We start from the raw sequence: 25,157 nt of genomic DNA on the forward strand, positions 1-25,157 counted from the left end.
AAAAAATATGCAGCCGCTTTCACAATTTTTCAAGCCAACAACACAAGATATAGACTCAACACAGAGTTAAGGCCTCCAAATGATGGATATTTATTGTATAATTGACCAACCATAGCCAGTATTTACCAGCCCTTCCCGCTGTGATTCCTGTGCACATACAGATTCATTATTGATGTTTCTAAAACAGCATCTTAAAAGCACACAGGGCCTAATTATATCTATTCTTTGTCCTCTAGACTCACTTGTGACTTTTAAACAATTCAATTATTGACTGTGTGGGCCTATGAATGCTTTGTTTTGCCATTAGATGGATTTGTGCTCACCTAGTTCAATGCAGGTGATCCCCAGTGACCAGATGTCCACCTTCCCCTCATATTGACCCTCATCCATGGCTAGGATGACTTCAGGGGCCATCCTGAGGACAGAGACAGACAGACAGACACACACACACACACACACGCACACACGTACAGACACAGTTTATTAAGCACGGGGAAAAAATCCATGCAAATGTCATAATCTGCTAAGCCTCTCAGAGCTTTTAAAGACTGGTATGCTGTGACAGAAGCTCAGTTTTTAGAATGCGAGTGTGTGTGTGCACTTGTGTAAATGTAGAGCATGACAACTGTGTGTGTGTGTGTGTGTGTGTGTGTGTGTGTGTGTGTCAGTTTAACATGATCAGTGGGACAAAGTGGTGCACCGCTGGGTTTTGGCATCAGGAGAGTCAATCGTACGTCCAGCTGTTTATGTGTTGCCTTTTTCCCCCCCCGTCACAGCTGCTTGGCTGTGACCGAGCGTTCGGCCTGATATGGCAAAACACATATCATATATATATGGACACACGATGTCGACGTGACATGCGAACAGAAAGAGGACAGTACAGTCAACTCTGGGGCCGCACATAACATATGGAGTCAAGATGAGTCAGAGTAAAAAATGGCAAATGAAATTCAGGCACTGCATGTAGTCTTGTATTGTAGTATTTTAAGTACTATACCTCAGTTTCATTTGCAATGCTGTTTTCTCAGTACTTATAATTACAATACATTTGTACACACTGCAAAAACGCAAAATCTTACCAAGATTATTTGTCTTATTTCTAGTCAAAATATCTCATTACACTTAAAATAAGACATGATCGCCTCAGAAGTAACTTGTTTTTAGACAATTTTCACTTGTTTCAAGTAAAAATTCACTTGAAACAAGGGAAAATTTGCTCGTTTCATTGGCAAAATTTGCCAGTGGAAAAAGTGAAAATTCACTTGAAATAAGTGAAAATTAGCTAGAAACAAGAAACAAATTTTGCCAATGAAACAAGCAAATGTTCACTTGTTTCAAGCAAATTTTCACTTGAAACAAGAGACAATTGTCTATAAACAAGTTACTTCTGAGGTGATCATGTCTTATTTTAAGTGTAATGAGATATTTTAACTAGTAAAAAGACATTTTTGACTTGAAATAAGACAAATAATCTTGGTAAGATTTTGAGTTTTTGCAGTGCATTAATTTGGTTTTGTTTCAAGCCATATGTGGTCTGGACTTTACTCCATATCTGTTGGTCTAGAACAGAAATCTACACAAGTAAGAAATGTCTACTGTCCAAAGGAGAAGTCCTATAATTTAAGAGGTTTCTGTTGATACAAAGAGACCAATAACAACAACGAAAATTCACAACCCTTGTAACAGGGTTGTGCACAAAATGGACTCACATTTATTTGCATAACGTGGCAAAAGTGACTAAAGAGCACAAACGGAAATTTTTGATCAGAGGACCTTTATCATTCCTTATCTATGCAATCATGTATATACTTAATTCCATCTGTATATTTCATTTTCATATTCATTCATGTATATTTTTAGTTTTTAGTCTTTATTGTATATATTTAGCCTTTATTCTATTTTATTTAACTTTATTATATGTTTCTACTGTTGCTGCTGGAACACCAGAATTTCCCTGGTTGGGATCAATAAAGTATACCTATCTATCTATCTATCTATCTATCTATCTATCTATCTATCTATCATCATGTGAGTCTTTCTCTTAGACAGAAACCTGTTTGATCTTTCAGTCCCGTGTCTCCCATGTCATGTCATGTCATGTCATGTCATGTCACATCATGTCATGTCATGTCATGTCACGTCACGTCACGATGTGTACTGACCAGTAAGGTGTTCCCACAAAGGAGTTGGCAGGTGAGGCGATGGAGGCGGAGCCAAAGTCAGCCAGTTTGACCTGGCCCAGCTCAGTCAGCAGGATGTTACCAGCTTTCACATCTCTGGATGGGGAAGGCGGGCGGGACAGGAGGGTTGGCACGTAAAGAGAAGATAAAAAAAACAAAACAAAACATGATGAGACACTAAGTGAAGCCACATCAGTGTCTGGCATCTATTCTGCTTCGTGTTAAGCACCAATGGCATCATGTAAGTCAGGGTCATAATGATAGGAGGTAAATTTGTGTATGGCTCAACTGAATGTGATGCAGTGTAATGAAAATACATGCATTAAATATGGTGTTTCTCTCCGCCAGATGCTATAATGGATCATAAGTGTAACTGCATGGGCCATATAAACAAATTGAGACAAGGAATACCTTTTTCCCTGGGCTGTTAAAAAGCGTTCAAATATTAACAAAGTGGTCAGTGGTGTATTTGTGTGCTTTATGTGTTCATTTTAACAGCTTTTATGGCACATCTTAATCTCTGCAATGGAGCATGTGATAAAAACCGAACTGTCAAATTAGTTGGTGTTGTGCCGTTACTGGATACCAATCATATCTGTCCGTCGTAAAAAGATAAAATTACAGACTCCGGTGAGATAGGAGGGTCATTATTTCCTGAAAATGATTTCCAAGAAGGAACTGGTTTACCTTCTGATTACCTCAACAGACAAAAAGGTTTTTACTGCTTTTACAATAAAGGGGGGATAAGTGTGTCTCACGTCGCGTCCAGTCTTGCTTTTGCGCAACTTATATTCCTGTTGGGAAACATATGGAAACGAGACAACAAGCTGACTCACCTGTGAATCATATTATGGGAATGTAGGTACGCCAGTCCTAGCAAGGCACCGTGGGTAATGGCAGCAATTTCCACCTCTTGGAGCGGTTTCTTATGAACTGTGGGAGAAAGACAAGAGCGAGGAGGAGATGAGGTGATTACAGTAAGAGGCCTCCAAAGACGAACGCAGTCTTGATGCAGAACTAACCGCTGTGCACAAACGTCCTCACCCCAGATTATCTCTCTATGTAATTATGTTCAGCGTCAAACGTTAAATTCTGTGACTTTTCCGTGACTTAATGTCGAATTTCCATGGTTTTTCATGAATGATTCAAACTTCTAAACACACTTCAATTTCAGAGGTCACCAGAGTTTTATTGTGTGTTTGTGTGTGTGAGATAGAAAGGGAGGGGTGTGAATAGACATAACATGATCACAAATATTATATTTAGTGAATAACTTGCTTATTTTTTTTTACATTAGGCTTACCAAATTCTGTGATATTTTGCAATTCGTCCCTAGAAATGACCAAATTCTCCCACCTTCACACTTACATACACTTTTCAAAATTCAAGGACTTTCCAGACATTCCCCACTGCAAAAACTCAAAATCTTACCAAGATTATTTGTCTTATTTCAAGTCAAAAATGTCTTATTACTAGTCAAAATATCTCATTGCACTTAAAATAAGACATGATCGCCTCAGAAGTAACTTGTTTATAGACAATTGTCTCTTGTTTCAAGTGAAAATTTGCTTGTTTCATTGGCAAAATTTGTTTCTTGTTTCTAGCTAATTTTCACTTATTTCAAATGAATTTTCACTTTTTCCACTGGCACATTTTGCCAATGAAACAAGCAAATTTTCACTCGTTTCAAGTGAATTTTCACTTGAAATGAGTGAAAATTGTCTAAAAACAATTTTACTTCTAAGGTGATCATGTCTTATTTTAAGTGTAATGAGATATTTTGACAAGAAATAAGACATTTTTGACTTGAAATAAGACAAATAATCTTGGTAAGATTTTGCGCTTTTGATCCCAAACCTTGCACATAGAGTCTACCAAGGCACCATCTGACATAATCTGTACCCAGCAAATAACAGACTCACATAATGTTTTTGCATTAAGTCCTGAGGTGTAAATTTCATACAATTGTAAAACTGTTGCCGTGTTTCTTCATGTCTGGTGATTGAGGAGTGTTTTAGGGGGAACGAAACCTCACAGTTTGTCACCAAGTACAGCATATACACCAATCTGTTCGGCTGATACTACAACAACAAAATATTCCCCTGGCATCTGCCATCTGGATAACGAGCAAACCGTTGTGATATGGGCTCTAAAAGCAGGTTCCCCGTGGACCGCTGCCGTGATAGACAGCATGCGCCAAGGCAAAAGGTCACAGCAGAAATATGACGGAGAATTTTCAGAAAGGCTAAAGTCCCAAAAAAAAAAAAAAAAAAAAAGGGGCCAGGATCGCTGACTGTCATGACTGTGTATCTGCGTCAGTGATGAGTAAAAATGTAGGTCCTTAAAATAACACACTGGGTGAAGGTCAGGAATGTTTAGAGGCTGAAAAATGGTGGAGGAGGAATAATGGGTGACCGGAAAAATGTTGGTTTCTCAATAAAATAAGTTGTGCTATACACTGAATCTACATATAAGAGATCCGGCACTAATCTTAGATCACTTCTCAGATCTCATTTACAGAGGCAAATTACTTTTACATTTATATACAGGGGTTTATTGTCAAGTGTTCATGGGCATTGTGGCTGAAGCAGAGGTCGACTTTACACATTTTGGGAGCCATGTATTCAAAGTTGTGTGTTTTCATGGATTTACACAGATGAGCCTTTCAAACTCACACACTCATGTACCTTTCTAACTCAGGTGGCATCAAATAACAGCGCTGAGACTGCCTGAACATGTGAGTGTCAGGATTTTTTTTGTTTGTTAGTTTTACTAAGCAAGCTCTTGTGCAATTCATGAACAGTGACAGTGTAATCTGAGCCAGTTATGGAAACTGAAAAAAAAAACAAAACAAAACAAAACAAGGTTTTCTGGGTACAAGGAAGCAGATATTGAAATCTGATAGCATGCAGTTCCTCATGCCTGGAAAGCCAGACGTCACAAAATGAACCAACGGCAAACCATTGTCTAGACATTGTCTCATATTTGGCCATTTCTTTGTTTGCTCTGCGCTCGAATGAACATCAAGAGTCCATCATGCTGAGCTAAAATTACACCAACAAACTACTTTCAAAATCTAATCCTTGAATTTATGTGTTTCCTGTTACAACAGGATGTTGGAGTGGGACATAACACATCAAGGGATCATTTAAAAGTGTAACCCAAAGGGAAATCAGTGAGGGAGAGAAATAGTTTAATTTGTTGGGACGAGTGGAGGGACATCATTCATCAGTCAAAAATTTTTATTGCTCAAAATTTTTATTTATGTGTACTGGTGCAGCATGACGTCACTGTTAAAGATACACAAGGAAGTTGAAGTAATCGGAGTTAATATGATGATTTTAATGACCCAAAAGCAAAAATGTAACCAAGTTAACTTTCACAAACCTAGCAGGGAAAACAAATTGTGGGTCTAACTGTATCTTACAACCCTTTTATTATGGGAAGGTTTCTGTGCCCAGTAGCCGCCCCGTTGCCACAAACTGGTCCGAATTTGGTGCTTCTATGCAACAAAATCTTTTATGAACAAAGCCCTGATCCTTTTGTGTCGTGATTCACTTTCACACAAAAAAAAAACATAGAAAAATGATGAACTTCCTGACTGACACAAAAACAAAAACATATACAGTATGCACATGTGCGAGTGTGAATGTGTGTGCGCGTTAACAAACACACTTACCCTCTAGTAAGTCTGATGCAGAGCCCAGGCAGTACTCCATCACCAGCTGCAACACACACACACAGACACCACACACTCACAACCGGATAACTTATCGTTCACACAGGGTTCATTCAATCATAAAATGTCGCAAAAATGAAGCGTCGGGTCAGATTAGGGTAGCCAATCAAAGTGCGGAGGCGTCGTGTAGCGCAAACAGATTACAGGATGATGTCTGCAGTGGATATGGCTCTGTTGACTTATTTAAAAAGTCCCTACAACACACACATGAAAACAAACAGCAGGCAGTGGAAAGAGAGTAAAAGGCATAGACAAACGAGTCGGGCAAAAACAGGGAAAGAAGAAGAAGTGGCGAGAAAGATGCAAGAGTGGGAGAAGGAAGGGGAGCGGGACAGGATGAGACGTGCAGACGAGAGGGAGGGAGAGATGAGACGGAGGACAGAGAAGAGAGAGAATACACAAACAGAGAGAGAGGGGGAGAAGAGGGGATGTGTCAACACCGGCCAACAGAGCCACACGGCTCCACTAACCCAGGCAGTGTTGTCCTTCAAGTAGCAGCCTTTGTACTCAATGGTGTTCGGGTGTCGCAGCTGTTCCAAAAACTTGACCTCCTTAATGATGTCCTGCCACTTCTGCCAAAACACAAAAAGTCACACACACACACACACACACAGGGTTACACCCTACAGGTATGCAGACATTTGCAACGATTATGGGTGTGACAGCGCCACCGGCCTCAACAAAGCAGCCAGCATCACAGTAAGGAATGTGCTTGTAGGTTTTATGAGTTTTATGCCGCGACTAACAACCCGTGTGTACAAGCTGGAGAGGTTTCTTCACAGCGGTGCACATACATAAACGATAAAAACGGCAGAAAAAGACTGCAAACGAGGCTCCGGGTTGGCAAAAGGGTCGGTGAGGCAGTGAAGCAGAGCCAGCCGAGGGCCATCGGGACAGCTGGAAAGTGTCCTTGACCAATCAGATTGCTTGGCTGTAACTACCAGTGATGGGAGTAACGGCGTTACAAAGAAACGGCGTTACTTTTATCAGTAACGAGTAATCAAAGAAATCACTGTTTCCCCCGTTACAACGCCGTTACCGTTACTGACAATAAAATGCGCCGTTACTTACTACTAATAATTATTATTATTTTATTATCCTATTCAAAAAATGTGCGTCTTGTGGAGAAAAAGCGGTGTGTCAATTTTCAAACCGGTCGGACTTTGTAGTTTTTCGTAAATTATCAACATGCATGGAGAATGAGCACAAATTACAAGAAGCGTTTGTGTTCCTCAACGGCAGAGCGGGTAGTATTTCCGCCTGCCATACAGAAGACCGGGGGTTCAATTCCCCACCGGGACATGCTGCCATCACTACTTTAAACTGTAATGAATTACTTTTTCAAAGTGTCCACACTGCAACAGCAATGCAAAAATATGTGCATTAATAAGAGGATTTAAGAAAAGAAAAAAAGTAATCATAAAAATCACTTTTCCCAGTAATTGAATTACTCTTCTGCAGCAGTAATTGAGTAGTAATCAAAATTACTTTTTTACAGAAGTAATTAGTAATTGTAACTTATTAGTTTTGTGAGTAATTGGTCCCAACACTGGTAACTACGCATTGTTTGTATCATACAGGATCAGGATATCTCAAATGGTAGCACCATTCCACAATATGGGGACTGTGGTATTTATGCCTCAGTCGTACGTTTTCAAAGAGGAGAAAGGCATTTATACAGACTCAACCACAAAAACGTAGGCAGCTGTAGTCTAAAGCTGTGATCACAAAGGACGCTGTTTTGTTGTTGTTGTTGTTGTTGTTGTTTTCATTTTTTTCCAACGGGTCGGTGAGGTAGGCTCACGTCTCTTCCAAACTATGTGCCTTGCATTTTGGATGCATTTCGTATGCGGTGCCATGGCTGCTCAAAATATCTAAACTTGATGACTAAACTGCGTATGATGTGAATGTATCGTTACATAACCGGCAGAAGTCAAAATGGAGAAGGTGGTGGAAATCTTTATGTTAGTCATCTCAGAATCCATTTTTGTGCAATCAAATGAATAGGTTTTCAAATAAGTACATAAAAAAAAAAAACTACAACAATGTCTAACTTTCTCTTACCGGTTTTCATTTTCGTTATTTTTTGCTACTTCAGTGTTGCTAACGAACACTGACAGATGGCTTGCAAACTGCGGTCGAACTTTGTGTTGCACTGCAGCAAGAGTGGTTTAACGCTGCCTGCACACTTTGAGCTCCTCCTCTCTCTGTTACTAGTGACACTAACAGCTGCATTTTGTGTTTAAACATGAGGGGAAAATATTCCTGTCTGATCACAGCCTAACCTGACCTTCACCTGACCTTGAATCTGCTGTGTGATTACATCTCAATGGGATTGAAGGTTAAAGGGCAAGTGCAAAAATGTTTGACACAAAACTCTTCCCAGTATAGCCAGACCTTTTTGAGCATTATAATGAACTGGTTTTAAAGAAGAAAAGTTTGTGTGTGTGTTTCTAGTGTTTCTTACTTCAGTGGTCTGCTTGCCATTGTAGGACATCTTCTTGATGGCCACCACCTCATTGGAGTAGGAGTTACGAGCCTGAGAAACAATGCAAGACACAGTGGGTAGGATCAAAGTCAGGGGGTAAACTTGAAGAGACACAACTCTCACAAATAATCAGAAACATGTCACAAGACATCACAGGACTTATTGTGCTTTTTTGTCCCCTAACAGTCATAAAGGTCTATAAAAGAATAGAGGAAGAACACTGGTGCACATTGTAAAGCACACTGTAAAGAAATGGCTACGTCGATGCATTTCTGTACATTAAAATACGAGGATCAAGGATCCTGGTGACTGTGATCAAGTCAGTATAAAAGGTCATTGATTAACTTATGCAAATTTCATCATTTCAACAGCCGAGAAAGGTGTCAAACGATGAAGTAAAACAATATTAAGCTTAAGGAGATCACACAAGTAGAAAAAAAAAATCCATCACGTAACATTTGCATTGCAAAACAATGCATCAGAGGGATGCACTGGTGATGGCATATTTTATTTGAAATGAATTGATTTCCACTGGTGAGTAATATCTGTAACACACTAAGGGTGATCTAGCGTTGAGATGAATAAATCAAATGCACGCAAGATCAAAGCAACACAACGCCATACATCTGTACCAGAATGATGCAGCAGAAACAGATTCTCGGGTATGAATCGAATAAATTTCCATCGGCGTGTTGAACTTGACGCGCCGCATGCGATCAAGAGGTACTAACACAAGCCTGCACAAAGCTGCCGCATGCGGTTAGCCAGTCGCACGGTGCTGGACTTGCCTGTGTGTATCCACCTGCCCAGATTAGACCAGTGGTGTTAACCCCTGGGGCCGTTTGGCCTTAGGCACGAATACACTGCAGTTCAACCTGAGCCTGTATCTCCACTCCATTCCACTTACAAACAAATGAGAATTTCATGTTGGGAATTACAGTAGCAGCAAGCAGCAGAGTATTCCCATTTGGTTCCTTTAGATTCATTTGATCCCTACGCCTGCCTGTCATTTTATGCATATTAGCCATCTATGCTGGTGCAATGGATGGATGGTCGACTAAGGAGGGAAAAAAAAGCATGTAGCACTGAAATATTTACATACACTTAAAGCTAATTGGCGTTAGAGGAGAAAGGGAGTGTATCAATAATTACAGGAGTCTAATTCATTCAGCTGGTGTGTACTGAAGGCCCTGGGTGATACGCCGTTAGCACATTTTGAGCAGCGGGGAAATTTCCCTTGTTCTGCTCTTTACTGGCATTTCCTATGCATGAACTATGCATGCACACAGAACTTCCTAAAATTTCCTTGCATATGCAGTCGTAACCTACTTACACAAACCACGCATGCATTTACAGTGACAGACATAGTACGAATCAACCGATCACCATCACATCACTTAACTCATTTCGCAAATCATCATATTATAAAGCAGATCTCTGTGCTTAGGGCGCCGCAATACAAGAGGAACCCGAGTTTTGTTGTCTGAATTAGTGCTGAAACGATTCACTTTGGGCTCCACATTTCATAGATGAAGTGATTAATCAAGTGAATTGAGTGAAGAAATAATTGATAGACTAATCATTGATGAAAATAACTAGTTTGCATGTTCTCCTGGTGTTCTCATGGGTCTCCTCCACAGTCCAAAGCAGCATGCATGTCGGGTGGACGGGAGACTCTGATTTGCCTGCAGGTGTGAACGTGAGCGCGAGCGTCTGTGTATCTGTGTTACGCCCGTGATGGACCGGCAAACCTGATCCGAGTCTGTCCTGGTCTCCCGCCCAATGCATGCTGGGAAAGACTCCAAACCCTCTCATGACTCTGAGTAGGAACAAGCAGGTGGTGGATGCTGTTATAATATCCACCGCATTTGTTCATATGCTTCTGAATCAAGCGAGTGAATCCTTGATTGAGGGGTGTAAAATGTGTTGCTGACACAAAAATGCAAGTTGGAAATGAGAGGCGCCGGCCAGGAAAAACTGCTGATTGAATACATTTTAATTGATGTTGAAATGAAACCATTAAACAGGAGGAATACTTTCATTATTTCTTGTGCATTTCATTATTTATCTATCGGTTGTTCAAGTTAATTCCAGATGGAAAAACAAACTCGGACTTGTGCTGATGACAGAGAGCTAATTCGTAAGTTATTTAGCAGTCAGCCCAGATATGGCAGCCCTCTTGTGCCAAAATGTTTTTTTTTTCTTCTTTTTTTTCCTTTTCAGTATTTGAATTTTGAAGGAAACGTACATCCCGAATTGCATGAACTACATTTGAAATGCACCCAACCGTGATGCACATACATTAAGGCCGGCCTGGCTAACAGCAAAAGCTGTAGCAGTGTACCAGTTGTGATGCAGACAGCAGAAGTGTGTCAGTGAGCACAGCACTGGCATCAGGGCAGGATTTAGCTGCACAGTGGGCCCTGTTAGCCAGACGGGCTTGAGCACCACGGCCACTACTGATGTACTGGAGCTGTGTGTGTGTGTGTGTGTGTGTGTGTGTGTAAATGACAAGGGATAGAGGAGAATTGTAATGCCCAGCCAGCCTCGAAAATCCTGCCCCACTATTGCCAGTTTCGGTCTTTCTCCGGCAAGAGAACAGCTGTCTTAGGAGAAAGAACAGAGGTTTATTCCCCCCCAAGCCCTGCATCTGGAGAGGAGAGGAGAGGAGAGACGAGGAGAGGAGAGGAGCATATAAGATTACATGAAATAAAATAAAATACAGAGGGAGAGAATAGTAGGGAGTGGAGGACAATACGGGGAGGAAGAGGAGAAGAAAGCTAAGAAAAGGGATAGAAATGGCAAGAGAGGGGGAGAAAAGAGAGGAGAGGACCAGGGAGAGGAGGTGAGGAGGAAGAGGAGCAAGAGACGAAGACGCAGAGGAGAGATGCAGCATGCTTTCCCAACACCCCCCGCCCCTCCCGCCCCCCCACGGCTTACGAATCAAAGGCTTGATGAGTAATTAGTGATGATGAGATTAATAAGAAAGGCTACAGAGAAAGTGCTGAGAGGGGATCTGTCTCCACTTAATTGCATTCAACGAGCCGTGATATACCGGGCTCCCGTCACAGTATGTGTTCCAATCAATGAATCAATAAAATGTAAGGGAAGGTGTCAATAAATAAATCATTGCTCTATTCATGCTTTAATAACAGTACATACATATAGTGACGGGCTAAGCGTGGCTTAAAGCTCATCGGGGGAAATTTTAATTGTCCAGCTCCTCACATACATAACGTCTTGCCTGCTGAACTAGAAACTAAATGAGAACACAACAGCAGCCAGGTAATGAGTCAACCAGCCTGTCCACAGCAAATGTTTCCTCTCAGCTCAGGCTTTCCATTGCTCACGTCTTTGTTTCCCCGTTCCTACAAACCAACCTCTTTCCAGACTTTTCAATGACTTTCAAGGGCTAACCAGCTAAAGCAAGCGTTGATATTTTGACAGACTTGATCACAGGACATGGTGCTACTATGGAAAAAGACATGTTCGGAGGTTCAAGTGTGATTTACTGCTGAAGCAGGATTGTACAAAACAAAACAAAACAAAAAAACAAACAAACAAACAAAAAAAATACAGCTGAATATCTTAATATGATTTTATGATATTTATTTATATATTCTTCAGGTACTTTATGTGATGTTATGACATGTGCACTTGTAGTTCTGTTTTAATAAACTGTAACAGGATTTTTAATAAAACTCCCTGTGGCTCATTTTGTCATCTGATTTGTCATTTAACATGTTGTATAATTTGAGTCAATTTTGTTAAATACGGTGATGTACCGTGGTACAAACTACACCATGACCCATGTGCAATGACATGTTTCAAAAAAAAAAAAAAAAAGATCATTTTGTTACACATGGGGCAAAAAAAAATAAATAAATAAATTGAGGGCTGTTTTTCAATTCATGTACAGTCCTACCACAGATCTCTCCAGAATTAGCTCTGTTGTCCAGACCAAATCACAATGTTTGTTTGCACTAACTTCCAGGTGGAAAATCTATTACATGCATATAAGTTCAATGGTGCGGAGCGAACAGGGGGGAAAGAACACGTAACAGCTGAGATGTAATTCCACTTCAAGAGAAAATGGTGAAATCTTAGAAGACTAGAGAAGGGGTCGGATTTTTCGGATTTCCATCTGAGGAGTAGAGTTACTTATCAAAGACGCCGGCTAAACAGTATAGAAACATAAAATAATCAGAAAATAATCACTTTCAGAAACATCAGATTATTAAGACCCTTGTGATGAACTTTGAAGATTAGAATTACGACTACAGAAATAATCAAATTTACTAAGCCTCCACAATTCAAATGAACCACCACTATCTAGTTGTTAGTGGGTGTTATTGCTCAAGCCTTTCAATTCACATTAAAACCGGGATATTTACAGTCTGTCAAAGTGTTTCATGGCCTTTAGAGAGCTGTGTCACACTTGGGAAACCTGGCTTAAAGCTTTGTCACCAGTGTGGGACTCACAAAGTAGACGGCCCCGAAGCTGCCATGTCCGATCTCGTGCAGGTCGCAGAAGACGTCCTCGGGGTCATCTTTGAAGAAGAGGTCGGCCAGCTCGGGGTCCTTCAGCGCTCCTTTCCGTGTGGACGACGGCATTATGGGCTGGACATGGGCTAGGCACCAGGGACCGCGCTCACATACACACTGCTGCTGCTGCTGCTGCTGCTGCTGCTACCGCCGCCAGACGTCCACGACGGGCCCGGCATTGGCCAGCTAGACCTGCAAACGTGAACACACAGAGAGAGAGAGAGACAATGACTTTAATTCCACTGTCTGTCATTTCTTACACTCATTGAAAATCTAGTCCTGGCTATGTGTCTTGTCTCTATATGGTGACTGCACTGTTAACAAGCAACAGGTGAATACAGGGCCACATCTAACGGGAATTTTCAATGTCGAGTGATCTAATGATTATTTTTTCAATGAATGGATTAATTTAAGGACATAAGGAATTGCTTTTATGCAGAAATTGCTTCCTTAGTCTGACCAGCAGCCAAAAAAAAAAAAAAAAACCCAAAACAAAATATTAATCTTAGAAACAAAAATGAAAAAAAGTAAGAAAATTTTAGCATCTTCATGATCTTAACGGAGCTGTGATCAACAAATGCTTATGATATTTACTTGATGAATGGCAAAACAATTAATCAAGTAACAAGTAATCAAATAAGTTCCTTCAGAACTAGGTGAGTGCACAGTTCAGACTGAAGCGACCGCCAGCAAAATCTTTTTTTTGCTTTTGGCCACATTTTTGGAGCTAAGCAATCACTGCTGTGGTCGTTCTGTACTGCAAGTCCCAGAGATCACCTGTCAATCAGGCACTGTGGGCGGGACTGCTTGGATTTTCTGTCGATAGCGTTTGAGTTTCTGTGGGAAGCGCTCTTCTCTCGGGTTTTAGTCTTCCGGTTGATGTGCTCTTGTCTGACCCAAATTATCATTGGTCAGACAAATGCTAGTGTTATTTTCATGAGCGTATGCATGTGTCATTTTCAGGGGGCCAGGAGGGATATATGCACACATGCATTCTTGCCCGCCTCTCCCATTAAAGTTGGATAAAGTAATAGATTTTTGTTTGTTTTCTTTTTCCAGAACTCTTAGCCTCAGTATGGACCTCAAAAAAGTTTCTAAAGTTGCGCTTCAGATGGTGAAAAATGGCAGATGACCTGAGCGAGGGGAGCGACACTGAAGCCGAGTACAGCAGTTACTTTGAGCACGAAAACAACAATGAATTATAAAAGTCAGACCCAAACTGAGTCTGTTCAGTCATGGTAGCTGCTCCGGCTAACTACCCAGTTCTTCCACTTTATTCCAAACAAACTGTTGTTGCTGCTTCCAACAATGTGAAACATATCACTTCCTGTGCACACAGGATTTTTGCTGTGAAAGCCCTGGAGAGCTCAAGTTATTTTGGACAGCAATACATGAGATTTTATTACTTGGCTATTAATAGATTAAATCACTATAGCGTTAAGCCTATTGGTAAAGCAGACACTTATTTATATGAACACATTACAGATCATTACTTTAAACTATAAATAACCTCTGGAATAAACAGATGCATGCTAAAGCATAAAATGACACTGACACACACCCGCACGGCTTAAACAGGTCAGTGTTGACTGGAAACCATCCAGACATTGATTGATCTAATTTAACCTTTATCACAGTCAACATGAGCTTCTTCCAGGAATATCCATATGTGTATGTGTGTGTGTGTGTGTGTGTGTGTGTGTGTGTGTGTGTGTCATGGACACTTGATAAGGGATGGGACAGGAAAAAGACAGTCATACAGTGATGGCTTGCTGTCTGATGTGTTGCTCAACTAAGCACAAAGTCACAGTCAGACACACTCACATACTTACACACACACACACACACACACACACACACAAACTCGACAGCTGAAGCTGAGTCACTGATGCATCATTTCCACACATGCACACAGTGTAACAGTTGCATGTGCACGCAGACACACACAAAACACAGAATGTTTTGCGTCACAAGGCTGCAGCCGGGCCATCAAGCGTGTACGCAGCTTGGACACCCTGCTCCAGTTAGCTTCGCTGCACACGCAACACATACACACACTCCACTGACATGCACATACACACACACACACACACACATCCTCTTTTTTCTGTCTACCATGAAATATCTGTGCACGTCGGCCAGATGCAGCAAGCAAATCTGGCTCCAAAGGCCAGCCCCACACAGCGCAGGCTGACATACAGGCAGAGACAGTAAGACACACAGGCAGCCAGGCCCAGACACTAAGCATCAGCATCATCCTAATCCCCTGCTCTTAAAGGGATCTCAGTCATCAGACTCACTCCAAATATATCGCTCTTAAAGGCAAAGGCATGCGCCCTTTGCTCCAAAAGACCCGATTCATGAAGACAGCAGCTTCATGGTTTGGTGGCGTTACCTCAGGTACAGGTGAGTTACAGTCACACAAAGTCTGGAGTACAGCTTGAACCGAGCCTGATCTTCTAAGACTGACCCCGGCTGTGGTCGACACATTTTTGGCCAAACTCAAACCAACCTGGTGACCAGACCAACATGCTGAGCCCGATCCAACCAAACCCGGACAAAATTCTGTTTGGAGCCAACCAAAACCTGAACGCCATCGACCAGAGCCTCAAGAAAACTCAACAATTACAATCTAGAAATGTATCTTCAGGTTAGTCACTTAGTTGGTTTCCATCCAAAGATATCGAAATTTTTGAGCAAATTTTGTCAAAATGCGCAAAAGAAAACGCAAATTTATGCCTGTTTCCATTAGTTTTGTTTTGCCATTATTGAGAGGAGAGTGCGCCGTGAGATGACGCCATCAGATAGCGTCTGTGTGTCGCCACTGAACAACAACAACAAACACTCAGCTGGTTACTATTTTGGCCGCGCTAACTTCGTACCGAACCATCCTAAATAAGGAATAAGAGACTAATAATAATAATAATAATAATTATAATAATAATAATAACTAATAATAAGACTGTAGCATAGAAGCGCGACGTGGTATCCGGTCCAGTCATCGTTTATTCGCAAAACCTGTTTCCACAGCAAAAAGTCGCATTTTCTTTTATCGATACGCTGAGAAATCCACCCCTTCCAAGCGTAAAAACTTTTTTTGCGAATTTTCGGCCGTTTTTCGAATTCCTGGCGTTTCCATCCTAGTTTTTTTTTTTTTTTTTTTCGCAATTTCTGAAAATGCGAATAGAAATAGGTGGATGGAAACCCAGCTACTGACTGTAGTCTTACAGCCTTTCACATAGCGCCTTGAGATTCCAGTGATCAAAATCTAAATTCAACATTAGGTTGTATCAATCGAATTCATGAAGGAAATCGGTCCAAAATTAAGTTTAAATGCCGCTTTAGCTATTTTGTTTTGCATCAATCCATGCCTTTAGAAAGCACTTTCAGTCTTTAGTCCCTATGAAATGAACTCCATTTCCAATTGATTTCTTTTGCCTCCTTAGAAACAGTGTGTCTTCAATGTGCTGTAATCCTGAATGATCCCTCCCTCCATCCTGAGCCCACATCTTGTTACAACAGGAAATATATGAAAAAAAAAAATCAAGGTGGCTGGAATGCCAGTGGCTGGAGATACTGGCACTGATCAGAATGCTTCTCAGCCATTCAAAATGCAACTGTGGTATGATCAGGAATGTTTCTCCAAATATTTCAGCATCCCTTACATCCACAGAGGAGATGAAGGAGTGAACTGCCCACACATTAACTCTCGTGCGGACTGAACCTGTGACTTTCCAGCTACCATCCAAATAGCTGCTGTTTTTTTTTTCTGTAAACACAATGTCTCCGTGCGGGGAATGGTGACCCGTGGCACTGCAGAAAATCAATTTGATATCCTTGAGCTTTCTTTCTCCTGAAGAATGCCCCAGATTATACCTGTAAACAACCGCGGGTTTCCATGTAAACATAAGGTGAGGTTAGAGTTTTCCCTGTTTGCATAACTGCATGATTATACACGCCGTGCGCATAGCTTCCACATCGTGTGCATTGTAGGCATACCTCTGTCCATCGTTAAGGCATTTCTCAGAAACATCAAAGTGTCAGTTGAGACTGTCAAGACTTTCGAAGGTGTGACAAATGACCAACTATAAAGTATGACAATCTAACTGTGCAAATAAAACCTTGGGGTGTAGATTCTTGTATATATCGTGCATGTTTATTGGCAATTCAATGGAAAGTCCTTGGCTAAATTACCATAATATATCAGATATCACGCTTGTTAGGCTGTCCTCACATGTCCCTCATGTGATGCTGAGTTTGAAGCTCTCTGATCAATGCTTTTTTTCAGCGCTGAACACTGTAAATTAGCCTCAAGCACTCAAGTTGTTGCATTAATGGCATCTATAACTGGATTCAAACACACTGCAAGTTTCACTGACTTTAGATTACAAAGAGGGAAGAAAACAGTGCGCTACACAACCTGAAACCCTCTACTTATTTACTACATAAAGCAATGCAAGAAATACATGCATTGTGTGTGTGTGTGTGCATGTGTGTGTGTGCATACTTACATTTCTGTGCATGTTTCTGCATGCTTGTGCATGTGTTTCTGCCAATATTTCTGTCTCTGTCTGTGTTTTCCTAGGTGTCTATCTACCAATGAGCCTGTGTTTGTCAATATGTTTGTTGGTGTGTGTCTACCTGTCTAATTGTGTGTGTGTGTTTGTGTGTGTGTGTGTGTCTCCTAGTTGCATCAGCCCTGTCTGTCTCTCATCTCTCCCATGTGAGCTCTCAAGATAAAGCTTTTAAAAAAAAAAAGCTTTAAAAAAAAAAAAAAATGATGTAACCCCCACCTCAACCCCTTCCCCCTTCACACACACACTCACTGAATGTGCACACACCTGCACGCTGACACACACTTTGACTACGGTGCTGCACTAAAAGAGAAAGAGACAAGAAGGAGAAATAAGACAACGGAGCGAAGGAAGAAAGTAAAACTGGGGCCAGAAAGAGTGACAAAACTGAGGTGGGAAACAGAGTGACAGAGAGAGAGAGAGAGAGAGGGAGGGCGAGAGACACTGACCTACTGCGCCAGCGAGCAGTTTTCAACCCATGTGACGGAGCTTTCAAAGCAGATCTAAACGGCAACGACAGAGCGAGCGGACGGATGAGTGAGAGACGGATGAAAATGGGAGCAAACGAACGGGGCGGGGAGTCATGTGATCACTCCGGAGACTCTGCACGCCTCCCGCTCTCTCTCACCCTCTTTTCCTCTCCTCCTCCTCCTCTTCCTCCTCCTCTCCTCTCAGATGCGTGAAGTGATGCAACGTGGCAACAACAGGTTGTAACATGGAGGGGGGCAAGGAGAGAGGTGGGGGGGTTGGTAAAGCTGCTGCTGCTGGTCCTGCAAAGCTCATTTTGGACAGTGTGTGTGTGTGTGTGTGTGAAGTTTCTCAGTCATCCAGGTCATAATCATCCAAGTAGAGCTGAATCAAGGGCAGCTGGCCTTGTTTGTATATTCTTGAAGATGTTTCACCGCTCCACCAAGAAGAAGTGAAGCAGCTTCTTGGATCGGAAGTGAAACAAACGTCTTCAAGAATCTGCAAACGAGTCCAGTTGCCTTTGATCCAACTCTCCTTTCGGTGTGCATGTGTGTAACTTCCTGTGGATCTATGAATGGTATTGCTCTGAGAGAGGGAGGTGATTAGCGAAACGGCTTAGACAGATTATAGGGGCTTGGTGTGTGTGTGTGAGAGTATGTGTGAAAGCCTTGTTACATGCGTGCTCCCATATGTAATTGCATGACACATAGTTAAATGCAAACATGAGGTGTGTGTGTGTGTGTGTGAGTGTGTATGTGCCATTGTAGTACAGGCTGTAAGCCCCGGTATGCACGCACTGCTGTCGGTGTGAATGAATGAGGGGGTTGTTGTGTGTATCTGCGCATGTGCGGCGTGTGTGTGTGTGTGTACAGCAGAGCGGTGCGAGTAATGGTGCTGAACTAGTTCGTTATAGGAGTGATCATATGGGCCATGCTAATTTCGTCTGGCTTTTACACACACACACACACACACACACACACACAAAAGGAAGCAGTGGTAGATACGCAGAAATCGGCCTTCAGGCATTTTTTCCTGCAGCCATCCCACATTAATATTGCAGGAAATTCTTTCTTCATTCTTGAACAGCAGAAACAAATATGTATATGTAGCTAATTAGTGTACTGTAACTCTAGTGTCTCTCAACCAATTACCATACCCTTCCTAATAATTATCCCTGGCAAAAAAACAGAGAGTATGGTTCAGGCTAATACAACTATTTACTATTACAATCTACTACTGGGTAAATGACCTGAATCCTCAATGACACCTTGTGACTTTGTCTCTAATCGGGCTCAGTGATTTAGCCAGCCAGCGGGGGGGCTGTCTTAAGCACAGCTCTCCCAGTAATGAGATCATTCAGTCTGATGAATTTACCCCACAATGCAAGGTGTGGGACTGTTTTGCAGCGTGCAGGAAAAAAGACATGACATCCAGGAGCGACAGCAATCTCAATTTGCATTAAAAGCCAATTTTTGGTGCCACTGAAGAAATGACATGGACATAAAAAAAAAAAATCTATATAAACCACAGTACCAATGTTGTATCAACTTTGACAGGACTGGACTATGTAACAAAACACATTTTCCATAACTCAGGCTGTTTATTTATTTATTTATTTAATCCTCCTATTTTATTCCACACTGTTGTCTTTTATTGTTTTATTTGAATCTTTTTTTTTTTATTTCAAAGTTCTCGTTTTTAGCCTTTTCTTTTTAATTCCACCCTGTGCTGTTTTTAATGTTTTATTTTAATGTTTTCAATTTTTTTTTCTTTTTATTGTGAAGCACTTTGAGCTGCAATTCTTGTATGAAAGGTGTTAAACAAATAAAGTTTTATTATTATTATTTTATTATTATAATCAAATGTGCGTATTAGTTGTCCATGTTGGTTTTAAAACATTAATTGTCTGCAGGTAGGCCTACATAAAACTCAACTCTAGCTAATGTTATTTCATTGGGTTTTATTGTTCTACTGTCTATTATTTATTGTTTTTTTTTATTGTTTTATTGCTATAAGTGTACAGCACTTTGAGCTGCATTTATGTTATGAAAGGTGCTATATAAATAAAGTTTATTATTATATTATTATCACTGTTAGCCACATTTCAGTAAACTAATATGTCAAATGTGAGCTAATTAACAGCATAACAAACTGCCACCTGGCTGATTTTGTGGCTGTTTGCTGACATTACCTGCGGTCAAGGACAAACCTCCATCATGTCAGAGGTGGATTGAAGCAATACGTCGATCTAATCCTAAAAGAGAGCAACAGTTTACTTTCCAAATAGTTTCTCTTGAGGAGGAAGAAAATGTTGCATACCTGCAGCATCAGGTGGGCTTTTAAAGAAGACATTATAACTGCCTGGGTCGATTCTACAGCTACATCTGTACATCAAACCATGGGATCACACACACTCTACAGGCATGGGGGAAAACTCAACACGTGCTCAAATGAAACACACAAACAGACACACACACACATATGAACACACCCTTACCCCCGATCCCGCCTCCCCCCTCCCATACCCCCAAGGCCCCTGCCTGTGATGCTATGACTAATTGATGCGCCGGCGTGTTGCAGTGGGCGCAAATCCATCAGGCTGGTGAATAATCTGTGGCTTCTTTACTCGATACTGCACTGGAAATATACTGACATGACATCATCATTGTGTGTGTTTGGCATGTTATCCACACAAACAAGAAAAATACACCCAAGAACAAAAAAAAAAAAAAAAAAAAAAACTGGCCCAGAAATGTGAGATAATTGCCAGTAGCTGACAGCATCAAACAATCCACCATGTCTTGAAGTGAAAATATAACACAACAGGTTACTTTTTACCACAAAACAGTAATCTGAATAATCTACCGTAATTCTTTCTAACACTTTACCCCATAACTGGTGATAACACAACTATAAATCACATAGTCATATTGTGAATTAACATCCAACACCTAAAAACATTTAAATTTGGTTTCATTCCGGTCGCCTTCATGCATTCATGGTTATTCTAGTCGATACAGTTTTCAAATAGTCAAGATTTAATACTGCCGAGCTGTGAAATATACTGACATGACATCATCATTGTGTGTGTTTGGCATGTTATCCACACAAACAAGAAAAATACACCCAAGAACAAAAAAAAACTGGCCCAGAAATGTGAGATAATTGCTAGTAGCTGACAGCATCAAACAATCCACCATGTCTTGAAGTGAAAATATAACACAACAGGTAATCTGTAATCTGAATAATCTACCATAATTCTTTTTAACATTTTACCCCAAAACTGCAAATCACACAGTCATATTATGAATTAACACCCAACACCTAAATCATTTCGGTCGCCTTCATGCATTCATGGTTATTCTAGTCAATACAGTTTTCAAATAGTCAAGATTTAATACCGCCGAGCTGTGAAAACGTGTTTGTGAACCTGTGACTCCTTTGCGCTGCGCCGACAGAAACTGAATGGAGACACAGTTTGCAACACAACCTCGATAATCAGTCAGCTGACGCTGCAACGCTGTGAGACTGAGAGACTTTGGTGCCTGGAAAAAAAAATGTCACTAGGCTCCCTAAATGAAATGTCAATCTTAGAGGAAACTACCTTATGGGAAGCTCTGGTGGCTGCTCTGTGACATTGCTTTGCTGGTGTTTTATTGTAATTGTGCAAAGTTTTTAGATATTAGTTTCACAGTTCGATGAAGGAGGACTTGGCAGCTCTTATCTTATCCACCTGTTATTCCTTCGGTCCCTCTGAAGTGCTCCAGTTTTTAGCTCGCTCTGTCACTCAGCTGGTTAAAGGTTGGTCATGAGCCAAAGGACAGCTGATTAACTGTCCGTGCCAAGGGGCGAAAAAAGGGGGCGTGGCAGCGGGAGTGACCTTTAACAAAAAGGCACGTAACTTCTGGACAGATTCACATAACACGGCCAAACACTCAAAAGATACAAACACACACACAAACACAAACACACTTTTACTGGTGATGATCTGCCCCGCCCCTCGACTTTAGCCACGCCCCGCTGTCTCATTCTGCTGGTCTGTCATTTCATTGGTCCACAAAAATCTCTCCATTCGTTCACTGATACACAAAGCCGTGCCCACTTTACAGCAACTGAAATTTGCCACAGAGGTCGAGTGTGTGTGAGGTTGTGTGAAAAGATGCATGCATGTGTGCGGTTGCAGCAATTGCAAACATGCACTTGTTCTTTAACACGTCCCCCAGTTTCCTTTATGCAAAATCCCTCTCTTCTTTTCTCTGTTTTTACACAAAAAAGCAAGGAACACATGCTTTTTCCTACCACTCCTTTCACACTCCCTCTCTCTGGGTTTGCCTGTACTCCAGCTGAACTCTTACAAGGAAGGCAGTCAAGTGTGGGCTTATATGAGTGTGTGTGTGTGCGTGTGTGTGTTAATGTACAGTGCATAGGCCTGCGACACTGTATGTACATGCAAATGTGTCTATGCACATGTACATGCATGACCAGCATGTGTAGGTGTCCATGTATATGGGTGTCCTAATGCCTTTGAGACCATGTGTATGCGTGTTCATGTTAGTAAGAGTGTGTGTGTGTGCATGTGTGTGACTGTGTGCTTGTGTGTGTGTGCAGTCAGGGGCTTTAGCGGCTTACTGGCCCCCCTCCCGGCTTTAGGCAGGAACAGGAATTAGGCAGACTGTGGGAATTCTTGCTGGGATTCAAACCGCCAGCTCTAATCAGAAACGGAAAAAAGAAGGGTAAATCTGCCAAATTGTGCGCTGAGACACAGTGTGAAGGAAGCGTGTGCATGTGTGTGTGTGTGTGTGTGTGTGTGTGTTCATGTGCGTGAAAGAGAGAGAGAGAGAGAAAGAATAACAATTACGTAATGATCCCGTTTCCTTTACTCCTATCATGATATTACAGAGAGAGCAGGATTAGAGCTTTGGGGCTGTGTGTGTGTGCGTGTGTGTGTGTGTGTGTGTGTGCATGTATTGTATGTGTAGATTCCATCAACGGAGACTGAATCCCATAAAAAAAAGAAAAAAAAAACACTGCACTTCAATGAAACCTTCCTAATCAAAGCCCAAAGACTTTGAGCAGATACAGCCTCACATGTCGACCGAATGCAAGGACCCTGGAGAGTGTGAGCGAGTGTGTGACGTGCGTGTGTGTGCACACGCTGCGTGAGATTAAATGGGTCAACCTTACTATTAATACTATACAGACCTATTCCAATGTGCAGCGCTCAATCTCAGACCGATTTTAAAAACGGCCCAAAAGTGGCGGAGTTGTTTCTCATCGGTGGAAAAAACGAGAGTGATTCCCGTCAGGAACGTGAGAACACATGGAGTACCCATAGCTGGAGTGTGAGCATGCATACACACACACACACACACACACACACGCACACACACACCCTTATCAACCCCTCGGGGTTGTTCTCTAGCCCCCAAAAAGAAAAACACATCAACCCCACTCCAACCTCCCTCAAACTCTTTTCCCAGGCTTCTTGACCCACTCAGTCTGTGACTCAGCAGCCAGATTTGCCTGTAGCACCTTGAACATTGTATGTACACACTCACACACACACACACACACACACACACACACACACACACACACACAAAACTATGATTTTCTTATCGCGATGACAACCTCCGCCTCTGTTCCTTAATGGACACTTTGGGATTAGCTCTATATGTGACGATGACAAGTTGACAGGAGGGCGCAAGCTGTCACCCAAACCACACACACACACACACACACACACACACAAATCTGAGTGGGAAAAGTGAATGAGTAATGCTCTGTCCTGCTTCCCTTGAGCAAGATTCTTTAACATAATTGCTCCCTCTCTTGTTTTCCCCTCAAAAAGAGCGAGTGGGCTTCATAAACATTCCTAGAAAAACAGGACATCAACAAATTAACTTCAAAACCAAGTCAGGACTGAGCAGCATTCGGGGAGCAGACGCAGAATCTTTAACCACATACCGAGGCTGCCGTCTATCAAGCCATGTGCACTGTCCCTTTCCGCTCACACACACACACACACACACACACACACACACACACACTAAGGCTGAGCAATTTTATTGATTCTGCGATATACACTACTCACAAAAAGTTAGGGATATTTGGCTTTCGGGTGAAATTTATGGAAAATGTAAAATGTTCACGCTACAGTGATATTATATCATGAAAGTAGGGCATTTAAGTAGAAGCATACACTGGTGATTTCCTCATCTCAAACAATTTCTTGAAACAAAAGCCAACAACAGTGGTGGATATACCACAACAAAAAATGTCAGTGTCAATAACTTGTCATGTGCCCTTGAGCATCAATTACAGCTTGACAACGACGTCTCATGCTGTTCACAAGTCGACTTATTGTCTGCTGAGGCATGGCATCCCACTCTTCTTGAAGGGCGGCCCTCAGGACATTGAGGTTCTGGGGTACAGAGCTCCAGCCTCTACACGGTGACTCAGCTGATCCCATAGGTTTTCTATGGGATTCAGGTCTGAGAAAGTGCAGACCACTCCATCTGAGGTACCCCAGTCTCCAGCAGCCGTTCCCTAATGATACGACCTCGATGAGCTGGAGCATCAAACACCTGATGTGAATTTTGCCGTTAAACTCCTTGTTAGAGAACAGCAACTTGTGCAAAAAGTACTGAAACATTGAACAGTTGGACATGTGCATTCAAAAGTTTACAGAAGGTCACATTAAGTTCACCTGTAAAGGTTAGAATGCATTTTCGGTTCATCCTGAAATTTCACCCGAAAGCCGAATATCCCTAACTTTTTGTGAGTAGTGTATATCGATATTTTGTTTCCCCAGAAAGTATCGATTTTTCAGCTGCGAGTATCGATACATTAAGCCTCATTCAAATCCCCCGTGTCCGTCTGGCACTCTGCTCGCCGCCCATTTCCCCCGTTCGCGTTGCAGGAGAGCGATTAGGTCAGCCAGCCGCTAGTGTCGATGTAGAGCGTTTCGAGCAAGTTACCTGTCTAGATACTAGACGGGTAACTTATAGACGCCGACGTCTTTCGCTCTCTGTTTACGCAGTCAGAGCTAAGAGATTCAGGAGAGAGGCGGCGAATATAAATCCAGCACCTTCAATCCATGCCAGTGCACTACCGCAGCGCACTGACATAGATTGTGTAACAAAGCGAAGAGCTGCCACTCC

At 41.8% G+C, this 25,157-nt stretch overlaps 1 protein-coding gene across 2 annotated transcripts in view; it reads right to left on the reverse strand.

The window, feature by feature from the left end:
• taok3a (TAO kinase 3a) overlaps positions 1 to 25,157 on the reverse strand; it is a 91,077-nt gene that overhangs the window by 30,593 nt on the left and 35,327 nt on the right. For both annotated transcript variants that reach the window (XM_030059865.1, XM_030059867.1), the window contains exons 3-9: positions 12,890 to 13,144; positions 8,387 to 8,458; positions 6,390 to 6,491; positions 5,860 to 5,905; positions 3,017 to 3,113; positions 2,163 to 2,276; positions 324 to 415 (exon numbers count right to left, since the gene is read on the reverse strand). In XM_030059865.1, the coding sequence (XP_029915725.1) occupies positions 324 to 415; positions 2,163 to 2,276; positions 3,017 to 3,113; positions 5,860 to 5,905; positions 6,390 to 6,491; positions 8,387 to 8,458; positions 12,890 to 13,021 (655 nt within the window). In that variant the 5' untranslated portion in view covers positions 13,022 to 13,144. The remainder of the gene's footprint in view (positions 1 to 323; positions 416 to 2,162; positions 2,277 to 3,016; positions 3,114 to 5,859; positions 5,906 to 6,389; positions 6,492 to 8,386; positions 8,459 to 12,889; positions 13,145 to 25,157) is intronic.

Source organism: Myripristis murdjan, chromosome 9, assembly GCF_902150065.1.
Source record: "Myripristis murdjan chromosome 9, fMyrMur1.1, whole genome shotgun sequence".
Classification (NCBI taxonomy): domain Eukaryota; kingdom Metazoa; phylum Chordata; class Actinopteri; order Holocentriformes; family Holocentridae; genus Myripristis; species Myripristis murdjan.